At 42.9% G+C, this 15,928-nt stretch overlaps 1 protein-coding gene across 1 annotated transcript in view; it reads right to left on the reverse strand.

Moving 5' to 3' along the window:
- IL13RA1 (interleukin 13 receptor subunit alpha 1) overlaps nt 1-315 on the reverse strand; it is a 67,573-nt gene extending 67,258 nt beyond the window's left edge. Inside the window, exon 1 of the mRNA XM_059679484.1 lies at nt 135-315. Within this exon, the coding sequence (XP_059535467.1) occupies nt 135-213 (79 nt within the window). The 5' untranslated portion in view covers nt 214-315. The remainder of the gene's footprint in view (nt 1-134) is intronic.
- Nucleotides 316-15,928: the final 15,613 nt, after the last annotated feature.

Raw genomic sequence — 15,928 nt, forward strand, 5'->3', positions numbered from 1 at the left:
TCGCTGGGCGTCGAGTAACAGACCCCGGTGCCCATTCCCGTCGCGGCCCTCGGCCGCGGAGCCCTCGCCCGCCTCTCGGCCGCTCCCCCCTCCGCCCCTCGGTCGCTGTCCCCGGCCCGGGGGGCCACACTCACCCGCGGGCACCGCGTCCCCGCCGCCGCCGGCGCAAAGGAGCAGCGCCCATAGCGCGCAGAGCCGCGCCGGCAGCTCCATGCAGCCCCTCGCCTCGGAGCCCGGCGGGCGGCGGCAGCCTCGCCAGTCTCCGCCTCCTTCGCTCCGGCTCCCACTTCCCGGCTCCGCCGCCCTGGAGGCTGGGGCCGGCGCAGACGGGAAGGGCCGCCCCGCCCACCGGCCGCAGGTAACCCGAGCCGCCAGCGCGGTGGGGGCGGGGCGGGGCGCAGCGGCTACAGGGTCAGGCGCGCAACACCTGGCCCAGCCGCCCTCGGAGCCTCCTGAGTCTCATCGCGGGCCAAACAGAACCTCCTGGACCACATCGTCCCCCGCCCCTGCCAGCGCCTGTCGGTCCCCGACCCCCGGGCCCGGGTCTCCGCTGCGTGCCTACTTGCGGGGCCTTGGCCTTTCCAAGGACTGTGCCCTGCTGGGCACCAGGGCACGGCCATCTAGGGGAAAGAGCATTGGCCTGGGAGGCTAGAGACGTGGCTTCTAATCCTTGGCCTCTGAGCCATTGTTTCCTAAACTGTGAGTCCAGGGCTAGTAATCCCAGCCCCACCTCACTAGGTGGACTTGGAAGACCACAGATTGGATTAGTCATGTGAAAATGACTAAAAGTCTATTTAGAATCTAATACATAATATTGAGGGGGGCGGGGAACCACAGCTCTAAATATAAGGGTCAGTGCCATACTGTGTACTTGGATTTTTTAAAAGCACACAACTAACTTTCCATGTGTTTCTTTTCTGTGGGTATGAATTGAGAGGATGGAAAGTGAGGCAGAAGGATACATATTAAATAGAGGAAAGTGGGTGACCAAGGGCCATTGAAGTTGGGAATGAAGGAAACATGGAGCCCTTTATTTGCTTCCTATTGCTGCTGTAACGAATTACCATAAATTTGCTGACCTAAAACTACAGTTTTATTATATTAGAGTTCTGGAGGTCAGAAGTCTCACTGGGCTAAAATCAAGGTGTGGGCAGAGCTGTCTTCCTTTGGGAGGTTCTAAGGGAAAACCTATTTCCTTGCCTTTTCCAGCTTCTAGAGCAGGGGTGGGCAAACTTTTTGACTCGAGGGCCACAATGGGTTCTTAAACTGGACCGGAGGGCAGGAACAAAAGCATGTATGGAGTGTTTGTGTGAACTAATATAAATTCAAAGTAAACATTGCATAAGAGGGTACGGTCTTTTTTTTTTTTTAGTTTTATTCATTTCAAACGGGCCAGATCTGGCCCGCGGGGCTGTAGTTTGCCCACGGCTGTTATAGAGGCTGCCCACATTCCTTGGCTTGTTGCTATACCACTCAGACCTCTACATTCCTTCTTACATCATCTCTCACTCTGACCCTCCTGCCTCCCTTTTTCATTTCTAAAACCCGTTTGATTAAATTGGACCTACCAGATAATCTACGATAATCTCCCCACCTCAAAACCCCTGATTTAATCACATCTGCAACATTCCTTTTTCCTTTTGCCAGGTAAGGTAACATATTCACAGTTGTCTGGAATTAGGACATGGACATGGTGGGTGGGGAACATTTTATGTTACCATCTCCCAAAAAAGAGTCATGTCTGGATGGATGAGACCCACCAACTGAGGTGTATTTTGTTTGAATTAAGCCAATGTATATACCTGAAATCTGTTGCAAATAATATATCAATAAAAATGCTGATAATACACCTAGTTCAGAACCTCCCCAAAAGCCATGGAATGTTGAACCCATCCAAAACAAAGTCCTCACTCTTGGCCCTCAAATTCAATGAATATTTATTGTCCTTTCAGGAACTGTGGTAGACAGCCATTACAAATACTAGTAGGCCCTACCAACAAAAGCTACATCCAATGCAAGGGGCTATTATAAAGGCAAGAACAAGGAACTGTGGGGAACAAAGAAGAGGCATCTTATGGGAGGGAAAGGACAAGGAGAGCTTCCAGAAGTCAGGCCTGCATGTACTGAATTTTAAGATACGGAGTCTGGTTCAAGGTTCATAATAAATCCTTGCCTGCATATATTATTGAACAAAATAATGTTTATGAAAACATTTTATAAACTACCAAACCCTGTACAACTGCAATATTATTTTTCAGTTATTTCTTATAATGTAATTTCTAAATTAGCCTGCAAATAGGCCAGTCTCTAACCTAAGACCTCCTCTCCCATCACCACACGCATGCATACTTGTTGACATTTGCCATAAACATTATACAATAAGTTTATAATAATGTCTCCAGAATCATTATGTCATCTGCCTTTAAGAAGTCTCCAGTGAGAACAGGAGCCCCTGCGGACTGGCTGAGTGCCATTGGGTACATTGTCTGCATAGACTAAGCAAGCGAGTACTTAATGAAACAACAGTAATGGCAGGAAATGATTAGGAAAATGAGGGTCAGAGCTTGTCATTAGCCTCTAGAAAACACCCTGAGAATTTGGACAGACATTGTGAGCAAAACGACAAAGGGCAGTGGTGTGGCCTGCTGTCTGTGAGTAAGACTGTTGCAGTCATTTCCACATTCTCTGGACCCTAATTATCAAACATTAAAAAAAAAATTAAGGAGGTCGTAAGGGTTAGGAGTGCTGTTTCTTCAACATCAAACTTTGATTTGTAATCTTTATGTCCTTTAACTGAATGAGCATCTTGGATGGAATTAAGCCACTGTCCTGTCTGCAGGAAGATGAAGATAAATGGAAGGCTTTCCAGGAACTGCAATAAACAAGAGCTCTCGTTTTGCCTTGTGTAATCAAAGTCCTGATGAGTCAACATCAAGTTTAGCTGCTTTAACCCTTAATTCATCGAGCCCTGATGACTTGGGTGTGAGACTACCATTTGCCTCTACTTGCACTTTAGCCTGAGGTGGCTGGAGTTCTGGACTGACCTAGTCACCTCAGCCACTCTAGTTGGCTCTCTCCTTTTCTCTAAGGGGAGTTAGAAAAGGGCACAAACAGGAAAACATCTGGGAGGAAAAAATGATGTCCCTCTTTCCAAAGTCAGGCCTTCTTCCAGCCAGTTAGAGATACCCTCCTGAGTTCATAGCTAAGAATTGTGGTTCCTTAGGCAAAAGTCTCACAAAGGGTCTTCTACCTTTTATTAAACAAAAACCAAACAGATCCCCACCACTACTGCAAAGCAAAAAGGGAAGTAGCAAATAGGGAATTTCCCTCTGACACTAGAGCAATGGTTCCCAATGGGGGCAATTTTGCCTCCCCAGGGGACATTGGGCAATGTCTGGAGATATTTTTGGTGGTCATGACTTGGGGTTGTGGGTGTGCTACTGGCGTCTGCTGCATATAGGCCAGGGATGCTGCTAAATATCCTACTAGGCACAGGCCCATCTCCCACAACAAAGACTTATCCAGCTCAAAATGACAATACTGCCAAAGTTGAGAAATCCTGAGCTAATGTCCTCTTTGTTATCTTTTGTACTTCACCCCTACCCACCCATTCTCCTCATGCCCACCAAAAATCCCAGAGAAATTAATGCTAGAAGTAGTTACCTTTGACACCTCTTTTCTTTGTATCTAATGTTCATAGTTTCTCCACCCCATCATCTAGTCATGTAATCACTTGCATCATAAAACACCTCTCAGATCTCTTCTCTACCCTCCTCACCTCCATAGTTATACTCGGGTCCTTATGGCCTTTCCCTTATACAATCAATACAGTCTTCAAGTCCACCTTTCCTGAGATAGATCTTTCCAATGTGCAAATCTGATCCTTTCACTCCCAGCTTATGTTTCTTAAGTGACCACACCTCCCCTCAAATTCGACAAAAGGAAGTCCCAACTCCCTTATTTCTTCATGTCGCATTCCCCACTCTGCCCAGCTTCTTCTCCAGCTAGTCTCCTCAAGTCACTTGGCACTCTTATTCTCCTAGCTAGCTGGCCACCTTTGAGCAATTTTGTTTGGTCTACGTCATGTTTAAGTTTATTTAGATTTTGATGTCTAAAATGAAAAGAAAATCAGGAGATTTTGCATAACACTCCCTATTTCCAGCTTCTCTGGGGAAATCACAAGTTCTGGTAACAGTGGACCTGCAGTCCAGTGTGCCAATAGTCAGCAGGCCTAAGCAGGGGTGATCACTTTAGCAACAGGGCACATGCTCCCTGGCTGACCTTTAGCAACAGGGCACATGCTCCCCAGCTGGCCTGGCACTTATTACCTGCCTGGATCCTGTTTGTCACCTCTGATATTTTCTCACTATAACTCTTTCCTCTTGCTGTTCTCTTTGGCCAGAAAGCGTTTCCATTCCTCAAATGCCATTATTTTTTGGCTTAACCCACAAATGCAAAATTCTTTACTCCCCCCTATATGTGTGCTAATAGCACTTAACAAATTCTCAACCACAGCAAATAATACAGAGGTTTGTGTGCATGTCTATTTCTGCCACTGGACTCAAGCTCCTGAAGGCTAGAGACTCTGTCCAGGCTGACCACAGGAGTTTCACATAAGAGGGGCTTAGGAATAGTAATCTGATTGGAAGACACAACATCAGGGGGCTTGACTTGAAGCCATGTGTGTACAGGAAGGACATTGCCCTTACTTAGATTTTAAATTTATCTGGGACAGCTTGAGGGAAAACACCATCTGGCACCGCAGCGAAGATAGAGATGAAAATAACATGGTAAGTGACATCATGCACTCAATGCGCAGGTTTAATTGACTTGAAGGTTCCGGTTCTTCAGCAAGTGGTTTTCTTCTACTAGTACAAGTTCATTGTGGCTCACTCAAGGGAGTACTGTTTGCACAAGATCCTTTGAGTTTAGTCTGAGGCAGAGTAGCATGGTGCCAGGTGTCTGAGCCAATCTGCTGAGGCCCATCAAACTCTAGATCTCTAAAGTTTACAGCAGTTATTGAACTGATTCTTGGATACAACAAGGAACTCCACTACTCAAAACTCTCCAATGGTCCCCAAGGCCCCACACCATTCTACCGCCTAACTTCCTCTCTTTCTGTTCTCTCCCATGCTGACCTCATGGCCATTGCTCACACTAGCCAAGTACACTCTGCCCAGGCTATTTCCTCTGCTGTTTGTTCCCACCTCAAAGAGAGCCCCAGGTCTCATTCCCTCCCCTCAATCAGAGACCTCTCATAGAGGCCACCCTGGCTGCCACATCCAAAATTGAAAGCCCCATCCACACTCACTTGCTATCCCCCTTCCTGGGTGATTCCAGCTCTCCACACTGGAATATAAGCTTCACCCACCAGGGCAAGGAATTTCTTCTGATTTGCTCCCAGCTATATCCCTAATACTCAGAACCATCTTTGATACATCCTATCTAATAAAAGAGAAACATGGTAATTGGCGTACGACCGCTACCCTTCCCATTGGCTAATCAGCGAGATACGCAAATTAACTGCCAGCCAAGATGGCGGCCGGCAGCCAGGCAGCTTGAAGCTAACATGAGGCTTGCTTGCTTCAGTGACAGAGGACTCCAACGTTCCCTGCCTGCGCTGCCAGCCTCTGAGCCTGCAGTTTAAACATTGTAACAAATATAGAAGCTAAACAAAACTCCAGAAACCTGCTTTCAGCGAGCCTGGGATCTCAGAGCTGGAGTTGATACAGAGTTTCGATTATAGAACGCAAACAAACCAGATACCTTCTTTCAGCAGCAGAGGCCTCAGAGCTGGAGCCAGAGCTAAAGCTGGCCCAGGATAAAAAAAAAAAGAAAAGAAAAAAAGGAGCAATTGGGAGCTTCAGTCAGCCTGAAAACAGCCCTCAGCCCCTCACCCAGACTGGCCAGGCACCCCAGTGGGGACCCCCACCCTGATCCAGGACACCCTTCAGGGCAAACCAGCCGGCCCCCACACGTGCACCAGGCCTCTATCCTATATAGTAAAAGGGTAATATGCCTTCCAGCACCGGGATCAGCGTGACAGGGGGCAGCGCCCAAACCCCCTGATCGCCCTGCGGCTCTGTGTGTGACAGGGGGCAGGGCCACAACCTCCCTATCTGCCCTGCTCTGTTCGTGACAGGGGAAGGTGTCCCAACCCCCTGATCAGCCCTGCTCTGTGCCTGATAGGGGGGAGCTCCCCAACCCCCTGATCGGCCCTGCTCTGTGTGTGACAAGGTGCAGTGCCCCAACACCCCCCCCCCGACGGGCCCTGCTGTGTGTGTGATGGGGTAGAGCCATAACCTGCCCATCAGCCCTGCCCTGAGTGTGAGAGTGGCGGCACCCCAACCACTTGATCGGCCCTGGTCTGTGGGTGATAGAGGGCGGTGCCCCAACCCTCTGATCTGCCCTGCTCTGTGCATGACAGGGGGCAGCGCCCTAACCCCCTGATTGGCCCTGCTCTGTGCATGACAGGGTATGGAGCCCCAACCCCCCTGATGGGCCCTGCTCTGTGCGTGACAGGGGGTGGCGCCACAACCTCTCCATCGACCCTGCCTTGAGTGTGACAGGGGGTGGCGCCCCAACTCCCCAATCGGCCCTGCTCTGAGCCCGACCAGGGGCTGCACCTAGGGATTGGGCCTGCCCTCTGCCACCTGGGAGCAGGCCTAAGCCAGCAGGTGGTTATCTCCCAAGGGGTCCCAGACTGCGAGAGGGCACAGGCCGGGCTGAGGGGACCCCCCTACCCCCCGAGTGCACAAATTTTTGTGCACCGGGCCTCTAGTAGTACATATTCAATAAATATGTTAATGAGTGAAGAAATTACACTTTGCCTGGTGCTGTGAGGGATACCAACCAACCAACCAACCAACCAACCAACCAAGAAAAAGAAGCATTTCTTGTTGTTGTCCTTGAGAAATTTCCAGTCTGTGTTATGGAAAGTTATGTAAAGCAATTAAAGAAAATGCAAAAAAACCACACAAAAAACAAAAAAACAAACAGAAACAGTAAAAAATGCTCATTTGGGGTACAGGCTTCAGAGAAAGGTGAGACAGACCAGTGTGGTTGGAATTGCTTTTAAAGGTTTCTTGCAGTAGATTGGAGTTGAGAGAAGGGAGGGGAGGAGAGGGAAGGGGAGTGGAAGAGGGAAAAGGCAAGGGAGGAAGAGAGTGAGAAGCAGTCAGTTTATAGCTAGATCTTAAGCAATAAGGAGTCACAGCAGACTTTTATAAGCAAGATAGTTTATTTTAACAAATGTTATAACTTAATAAGCTTTCTTGTCATTCTTATGTGTCTGGTATGTTTTCCACATCTTTACTTTCCTGTCTCTACCATTCTGTTTTAGATGTGCTCTTGGAAACAACATGTAGTGCAAATTTGTTTTTTCTATCCAATGGGCAGTCATTGTCTTTTAACTTTAGAGTTTAGTTCTAATATATTTATACTTATTTCTACTATCTGATTTTGTGCCATTTGTCCCATTTTTTTTTTCTGTTTTGTTTTATCCTCTCCCCTCTTGACTTCTTTGAAATGTTGTGGGGGACTTGGATTTTGTTTTTTCATTTCAAGAGCATTTTTATCTTTTGTAAAATAGGCATCACAATAGTGTCTATCACAGTGTTTGTGGTAAGGATTAAATGAGATGAAGAAACTCATATAAAATGTGTATCCAGTGCCCAGCACATAATAAACACTAATAAATGTGAATTATTATTAGAAGTTCTAGTACTCGTTCATCTTTAGGGTTCCCTCATCTCTTGCGGTTCCCCTTCTGATGTTCTCCTTTCTGCTGACAATGTCCCATTTGTTCTCAGTCCTTTTTCTTTCATTTCTCCTTTGCTGCCATTCAATTTCCTGTTTCCTCTTAATCATTCATGCCCAGGCCAGCTACATGTACAGGCTTCCATGATGAAGGCTCTTGGGGAAGAGAGTCAGGGTGGCGAGGTTTGGTGGCACAGCAGAGCAGGAGGAGAGACAGTGGTGCCTTGTCCACTGATTCTCATTCCACAAGACGACAAACACACTGCCCATCACACAGACAGCTCTGCACATCACTCTAGGCTGGCCATGGTAAAATTGGATCAGCTGGAATCATCACTTACTCTGACATGGGTATAAAGACAAAGAACTCACCAGCTAGGATACCATTTGCTTCCTTAGCACCTTCACCTGTAAATGCTCACTGTCCACTCTCAAGAAGGAATCTTGCTGTGGGAGAGTGGGTGTCACCCCACTAGAAATTTGTATATGTACAAACCAGAGCCTGGAAAGAGGAACAAGTTGTGCTCAAACACATTGTGGTCAGAGGAAAATTTTGTCATAATTGTTGTGACATAGCTACAACTAAATTTAGCAACATGTGTATGTGTGTGTGTGTGTGTGTGTGTGTGTGTGTGTGTGTGTGTGTATGATGCTTAGAGAAAGCAACACATTATGGTTCCAAAAAGCAAAAACCCTTCAGATCAAACAAGAAGCCTCCTTCTAATTTGGTATTTGATTGCCATGGCAATTCCTTACTCCAGTTACTTCATATATTTGCTTTTACTGTGTCCTCTGTAGCATGACATTCTTTCAAGATAGATTGTGTCACTGGAGGAACAGGGTTACTTGATGGAGTTTTGGGTGTTTTTCAGTTCTCTGGTGGTTTCCACACTTGGATCATGCTAAGTGAAAAAAGTCAGTCAGAGAAAGACAAATATGTATATGTGGAATCCAAAGAGCAAAATAAACAATCAAACAAAATTGAAAGAGACGCATAGACAGAGACCAAACTGGTGTCTTGCCAGACAGGAGAGGGGTTGGTGGGCTGGGTGAAAAGATGAAGGGATTAAGAAATACAGATTGGTAGTTACAAAATAGTCATGGGGGAACGTAAAGTGCAGCATAGGGAATAAAGTCAATAATATTGTAATAACTATTTATGGTACCCATTGTGTACTGGAAATATCAGGGGAACACTGTGTAAAGTATATGATTAGCTAACCACTATGCTGTACACCTGAGACTAATACAAAATAATATTGAATTTAAACTTCAATTTAAAAATAATGATTCCATGAGAAAAAGGAGGCCTTGTCCCCCTGGATGTAACTCTGTGTGTCCTAAGTCCTTTGAATAATATTCAAATCAGTATGATCTGACTTACATTAGATTAAAGGAACTTAACCTTGAAATCCATTCTACTTTGGGATAATTGATTTTAAAAAAAAATTCTGGATTGTAAAAAAATATTCCGGAGAATGTGGATTCTTCTTTGTCTCTTTATTTTTTCTCTATAAACCGGCCAAAGTCCACAGTTTATGTTGTACACTCTATGAGACGCATGTAGTGACATGTGTCCACCATTATAGTATCGTATAGTTTCACTGCCATAAAAATCAGCTGTGTTCCATCTATTCCTCCCTCCTCCATAACCCCTGGCAAACACTGATCTTTTTACTGTTTCATCTTATCCACGATGTCATATATTTGAAATCATACAGTATGTAGCCTTTTATTATGGGCTTCTTTAAGTGCATTTAATTTCCTTCCAGTCTTTCCATGGAACACCAAGACTGTGCTCCAACAATTGACAAATCTGTCTATCTATAGTACTAATTGAACATTAATATACAAAGACAATCAGTTTCGACAGTTATTGGCAAACTTGCAGAATTTAAGGACCCAAACCAGAGACTGTATATTATTTATTTTCTTGTTAATCCAACATGTAGAGAAAAGTCTTTTTTTAAGTACACTAATTTAATTTAAAATATTAATTCATTACCTTTTTGTACTATAATATCAATATAATACAAATAAAATAAAAATTTTATTTTTCATTAAAATTATACTGGCATCATTATTTAGATAAAGTTTAATAAAATAATATTTTCACTGTCAAAAATAAATAAAAATACAATTTAAAAAAAGAAATAAAAGATGTATTGAACTTACATATTTTGAATGGGCCTCACTTGAATATGAGAGTCTAATCTTTTCTTGTTTATTGAATTTATTGGGGTGATGTTGATTAATAAAATTATGTAGGTTTTTGTTTTGTTTTTATAATATTATTATTTTAAATATGTTTTTATTGGTTTCAGAGAGGAAGGGAGAGGAGGAGAGAGAGAGAAATATCAATGATGAGAGAGAATCATTGATCGGCTGCCCTCTGCACACCCTACACTGGGGATCAAGCCCGCAACCCGGGCATGTGCCCGAACTCCTGGTTCATAGGTCGACGCTCAACCACTGAGCCACACTGGCTGGGCTATATAGGTTTTGAGTATACATTCTACAGTACATCATCTGTACACTGTATTGTGTATTTACCCCCTTGAGTCTCCTTCCATCATCATTTATCCCCCTTTATCCTCTTCTACCTCCCCCCACCCTGCTTCCCTCTGTGAATCACCATACTGGTCCATGAGTCTCTCTCTTTTTTTTTGTCTTTGGCAATTAAGCATATACTTTTATTCTTCACCATAAATTTTAAATAGATGGTGTTGTATTTTTAAATATTTTTATTACAAAAGAACAATTTCAACTTACAATAGAGATGAAATGCACTACATTTCTGACTATATACAATAACAAAATGCCTTGCCATGATTGAAAATTTCTAAAATTACGAGCTATATAATATATTGGATCTGTCTTCATCAAAAAGAATGCTGCTACCAGCATGGAAACAGGAGCAATTTAATTTCCTGCAATGCACAGAAAGTACATGGAGTAGAAGGTGAGATAAACATATGCTGCAGACAGAGGTGCAGAGTGAAACACATCTAGGAGGAGAGAGAGTTTTAGGAAAGAGTGGGAAAAGGAATGGAGAGGGAGAGAGAAAGGGAATGGGGGGAGAGAAGGGCAGAGAAATAGTGGGGGGAATGGGAGAGAGGGTCTTGTTGCAAATTTAGTAGTCAGATAAATATTTGATTTACTAGTAAAATGACTCTGAGGGTCAAAACCGGTTTGGCTCAGTGGATGGAGCGTCGGCCTGTGGACTGAAAGGTCCCAGGTTCGATTCCGGTCAGGGGCATGTACCTGGGTTGCGGGCACATCCCCCGTGGGAGATGTGCAGGAGGCAGCTGATCGATGTTTCTCTCTCATTGATGTTTCTAACTCTCTATCTCTCTCCCTTCCTCTCTGTAAAAAATCAATAAAATATATTTTTAAAAAAATGACTCTGAGGGAGTTTACCTCCCCTAGTGTTCTTTAAACTTTTTAAAATCTTAAGACCCCCTTAAATTCAACCCTACTTTCTTTCCATCTCTCCCACAGGTATTCATTCTAAGGACATGCCTGACTTAGCCTGCATTATAAACTCTGTCTCAGGGTTTACATCCTGGGGAACATAACCCGGGACAAGTGTCTAACGCGGTGCCTACCACATTTATGCTTAAAGTATTGAAGCAGTTCGTTTCCTCAGTTACAGGTAGACTTGACTTTAAACAAACTAAATGTAATAACTTCTAAATACTTGTGAGGATTATACATTTTATAAACATGTTCTTTAAATATCTTAAGGTATTTAGGAGACAATGGGATTTATTTAAAATAAGGTATAATCATTAGGGAAGTACAGATCAAAACCACAATGAGTTACCATTTCATAGCCATTAGGGTGGCTATTATTTTAAAAAAAAAACAAGACAGGAAATGACAAGTGTTAGTGAGGATGTGGAGAAGTTGAAACTCTTGCATATTGTAACATGGTGCAGCCACTGTGGAAAACAGTTTGGCAGTTCCTCAAAAACTTAGACATAGAATTATCATATTATCCAGCAAATCTACTTCTAGGGCAGTGATGGCGAACCTTTTGGGCTCAGCGTGTCAGCATTTTGAAAAACCCTAACTTAACTCTGGTGCCGTGTCACATATAGAAATTTTTTGATATTTGCAACCATAGTAAAGCAAAGACTTATAATTTTGATATTTAGTTTATATATTTAAATGCCATTTAACAAAGAAAAATCAACCAAAAAAATGAGTTCGCGTGTCACCTCTGACACGCGTGTCAGAGGTTCGCCATCACTGTTCTAGGTATATATCCAAAAGAACTGAAAGCAGTGACTTGAACAGATATTTGCAAACCCATGTTCATAGCAGCATTATTCACAACAGCTAAAACATGAAAGCAACCCAAGTGTCCATTGATGGATAAATGGATAAGCAAAATGTAGAATATACATACCATGCAATATTATTCAGTCTTAAAAAGGAAGAAAATTCTGACACATGCTACAACACTGATGAACATTGATGACATTATGCTAAGTGCAATAAGTGAGTAACCAAAGGATAAACACTGTGTTATTCCTTTTATATGAGGTGTTTAGAATAGTCAGATTCATAGAGACAGCAAGTACAATGGTGGTCGCCAGAGGCTGTGGGGAGTGGGAAATAGGGAGTTATTGCTTAATGCATAAGTGTTTCAGTTTGGGATTATGAAAAACTTCTGGAGATGAATGGTGGTGACAGTTGCACAACAATATGAACATACTTAATGCCACTGAATTGTACACCTAATGGTGAAAATGGAAATTTTTTATGTTATGTATATTTTACCACAGTAAAAAGTAAAATATTTTCAAAAGTATAAATATGACTGAAATCTTGCAGTACATTAGTAAATTGGTTGCATAGAATAGTTAATGAATTATTTCTTTTTATGGCAAAATAATAGCTCATTGTATGGCTATACTACCTTGAAAACATTATGCTAAACGAGAGAAGCCAGTCACAAGAGACCACATATTGGCTGATTCCATTTATATGTGATGTCCAGAAGGGGCAAGTCTATAGAGACAGAAACTAGTTTAATAGTTGCCTACAGCTGGGAGGAGGAGTGGGATGAAAAGAGGAATGACTGCTAACGAGGCTAAGACACACAGGGTTTGGGGACAGGAGGGATGGGGTGATGAAACTGAAAATCATTGAATTCATTTTAAATGAGTGAATTATATGTCAATAAAGCTGTTGTTAACAAATACATTCACGAAAAACAAAACAATAGAAAAGACTCCCTTGAGGAATATCTTTCTTGATTGATCTAGGAAATTAAACTCTTATGCCTCAATGTGAAAAGGTTCATGGGTGTTCTTGTATTTCCTGTCAATCATTCAGTAAGTACTTAGTGAAAACTTTCTGTGGGTAAATAACACTATTAAAGGTACAAAGCAATCTACAAAAAATATTGTCTTAAAATACATGTCTGCCTTTCAGAAGCTTGCACTCTGATTAAGGAGACAAGATATACACACATGAAATGAGATTAAGGGAATGCCATGTTGGAGTTCAATTATCAACTCATGATAATGATTCCATTTGCCACACACAACCAACCAAATTTATTATTATTATAAAATTAGTGATACTGAACATAAGATTTCATAGTGGCTAAGAGCAAGGGCTCTGAAGCCAGACTGCCTGGTTTGAATCCTGACTCTGTCACTTCCTAGCTGCGTGCAATCTTGTGCAAGTTTCTAAACTTCTCTGTGTCTCAGCTTCCTCCTTTTGAAAATGGGGATGATCATGATAATAACATACTTCAGAGGGTTGTTGTGAGGATTAGATATGTTAATTCATGTAAAGTACTTAGAACAGATCCTGGCACATAGCAAATGTTCAATAAAAGTATTAGTTACAAAAAAAGTATTAGTTACTGTTATTTCCAGAAAATAGTGAGAAATCCCTTTGATGAATATTGAATATTTAAACATACATTTTAAATATATTTCTTAACAGAGCTATGACCCTTTTACCGGAGATTTCGGCAATGCATATGCCAGGATATCATTCAGAAATGTCAGTGTTATTGGCTCAGGGTGTCTAAAATGTCTAATATCCTGGCTGGGCACAAAGTAGGGGTTCGATAAGTAATAGAATTCAATGAAAAAATGTAGTTTTTTTTGTTTTTTAATTAAATCTTTATTGTTCAGATTATTACATTTGTTCCTCTTTTTTCCCCCCATAACTCCCCTCCTCCCAGTTCCCGCCCCACCCTCCGCCCTCACTCCCCATCCACTGTCCTCATCCATAGGTGCACGATTTTTGTCCAGTCTCTTCCCGCATCTCCCACACCCCTTTCCCCCCCAAGAATAGTCAGTCCATTCCCTTTCTATGTCCCTGATTCTATTATGATCACCAGATTATTTATTCACTTGATTCTTAGATTCACTTGTTGATAGATGCATGTTTGTTGTTCATAATTTGTATCTTTACCTTTTTCTTCTTCTTCCTCTTCTTAAAGGATACCTTTCAGCATTTCATATAATCCTGGTTTGGTGGTGATGAACTCCTTTAGCTTTTCCTTATCTGTGAAGCTCTTTATCTGACCTTCAATTCTGAATGATAGCTTTGCTGGGTAAAGTAATCTTGGTTGTAGGTTCTTGGTATTCATCACTTTGAATATTTCTTGCCATTCCCTTCTGGCCTGCAAAGTTTCTGTTGAGAAATCAGCTGACAGTCGTATGGGTATTCCCTTGTAGGTAACTGAGTTTCTTTCTCTTGCTGCTTTTAAGATTCTCTCTTTGTCTTTTGCTCTTGGCATTTTAATTATGATGTGTCTTGGTGTGGTCCTCTTTGGATTCCTTTTGTTTGGGGTTCTCTACGCTTCCTGGACCTGTAAGTCTATTTCTCTCACCAGGTGGGGGAAGTTTTCTGTCATTATTTCTTCAAATAGGTTTTCAATATCTTGGTCTCTCTCATCTTCTGGCACCCCTATAATTCTGATGTTGGTACGCTTGAAGCTGTCCTAGAGGCTCCTTACACTATCTTCATATTTTCAGATTCTTTTTTCATTTTGCTTTTCCAGTTGGGTGTTTTTTGCGTCTTTGCATTTCGAATCTTTGACTTGATTCTTGCGCTCCTCTGGTCTGCTGTTGGGTGTCTGTATAATATTCTTTATTTCAGTCAGTGTATGCTTAATTTCTAGTTGGTTCTTTATCACAACATCGAGGGTCTCATTAGATTTCTTGAGGATCTCACTACATTTATCGGTGGCTTCTAGACAGTTCTTGAGAGACCTTAAAAGTGTGGTTCTGAACTCTATATCCTCCATGGACAATTTTGTCCTGTTTCTTTGTCTCCGCATTTTTTATGCTTTCTTGGTGCATCCCCTAGTGGTCTTTGTGCGAAGTCTTGTTGTAGTTAAGCCTTGATTGTTGTCGGCAATAGTGGGGGTGATTTGACCTCCGGGCTAACTGGCTATGAGAGTCCCCTGTGTCTGCAGTGGGAGAGCTTCTGTGCTGAATCTCTAGGGCGGTGCTAATCTAGCATTTGCCTGAGGCTATTCGCAAACGGCTCTGCGCAGGGCTTGGGCAGGGTGGGTCCCTGGGGATCTACAGGGCAGGAGGAGCAAGCAGTTATGGCTGCTCTCAGTTCCGTCCCCAGGGGCTCTGCCTCACAGAGTCCCAGCAACCCTGCAAACCTTGGAGAGAAAGCTGCCCTCGAGTTCTGACCGAAGCCAGACAGTCCCGCTTCTCCCGTTTGAGTCTGGGTCCCTAGAGACTCGCCCGGATCTGGATCTCAGAGTCTGAAACTCCCTCCCGATTGAAAACCACAACCGCGCCCTCCGCCACCAGCCCACTCCGCGCACTCCGCACCTGAGTATTTCACTTCAGCACTGCGCCTCCTCTGAGTCTGGGTATGATATTCTCTTTCCTCCTAGTTGTAGAATTTCCACTCAGCCAGCTTTCCTGTGGTTCTGGATGATGTCCGTTCTGTCTTTAGTTGTTTTTTGAAGTGGTTGTTCGAGGCAGCAATCTCCGGCCTTAACCTATGTCGCCATCTTGGTTTTTTTTTTTTTTTTGAAAAAATGTAGTTTAAAATGTTAAAAATTTTGGTTGATAAGATTATGCCATTTTTTTTGCTCCTTTCCTTTTTCCCAAAATGATTGGATTACTTTTATTTGGTTTTATATTTTTACTAGAGTCCCGATGCATAACAT

This window comes from Myotis daubentonii, chromosome X, assembly GCF_963259705.1.
Source record: "Myotis daubentonii chromosome X, mMyoDau2.1, whole genome shotgun sequence".
NCBI lineage: Eukaryota > Metazoa > Chordata > Mammalia > Chiroptera > Vespertilionidae > Myotis > Myotis daubentonii.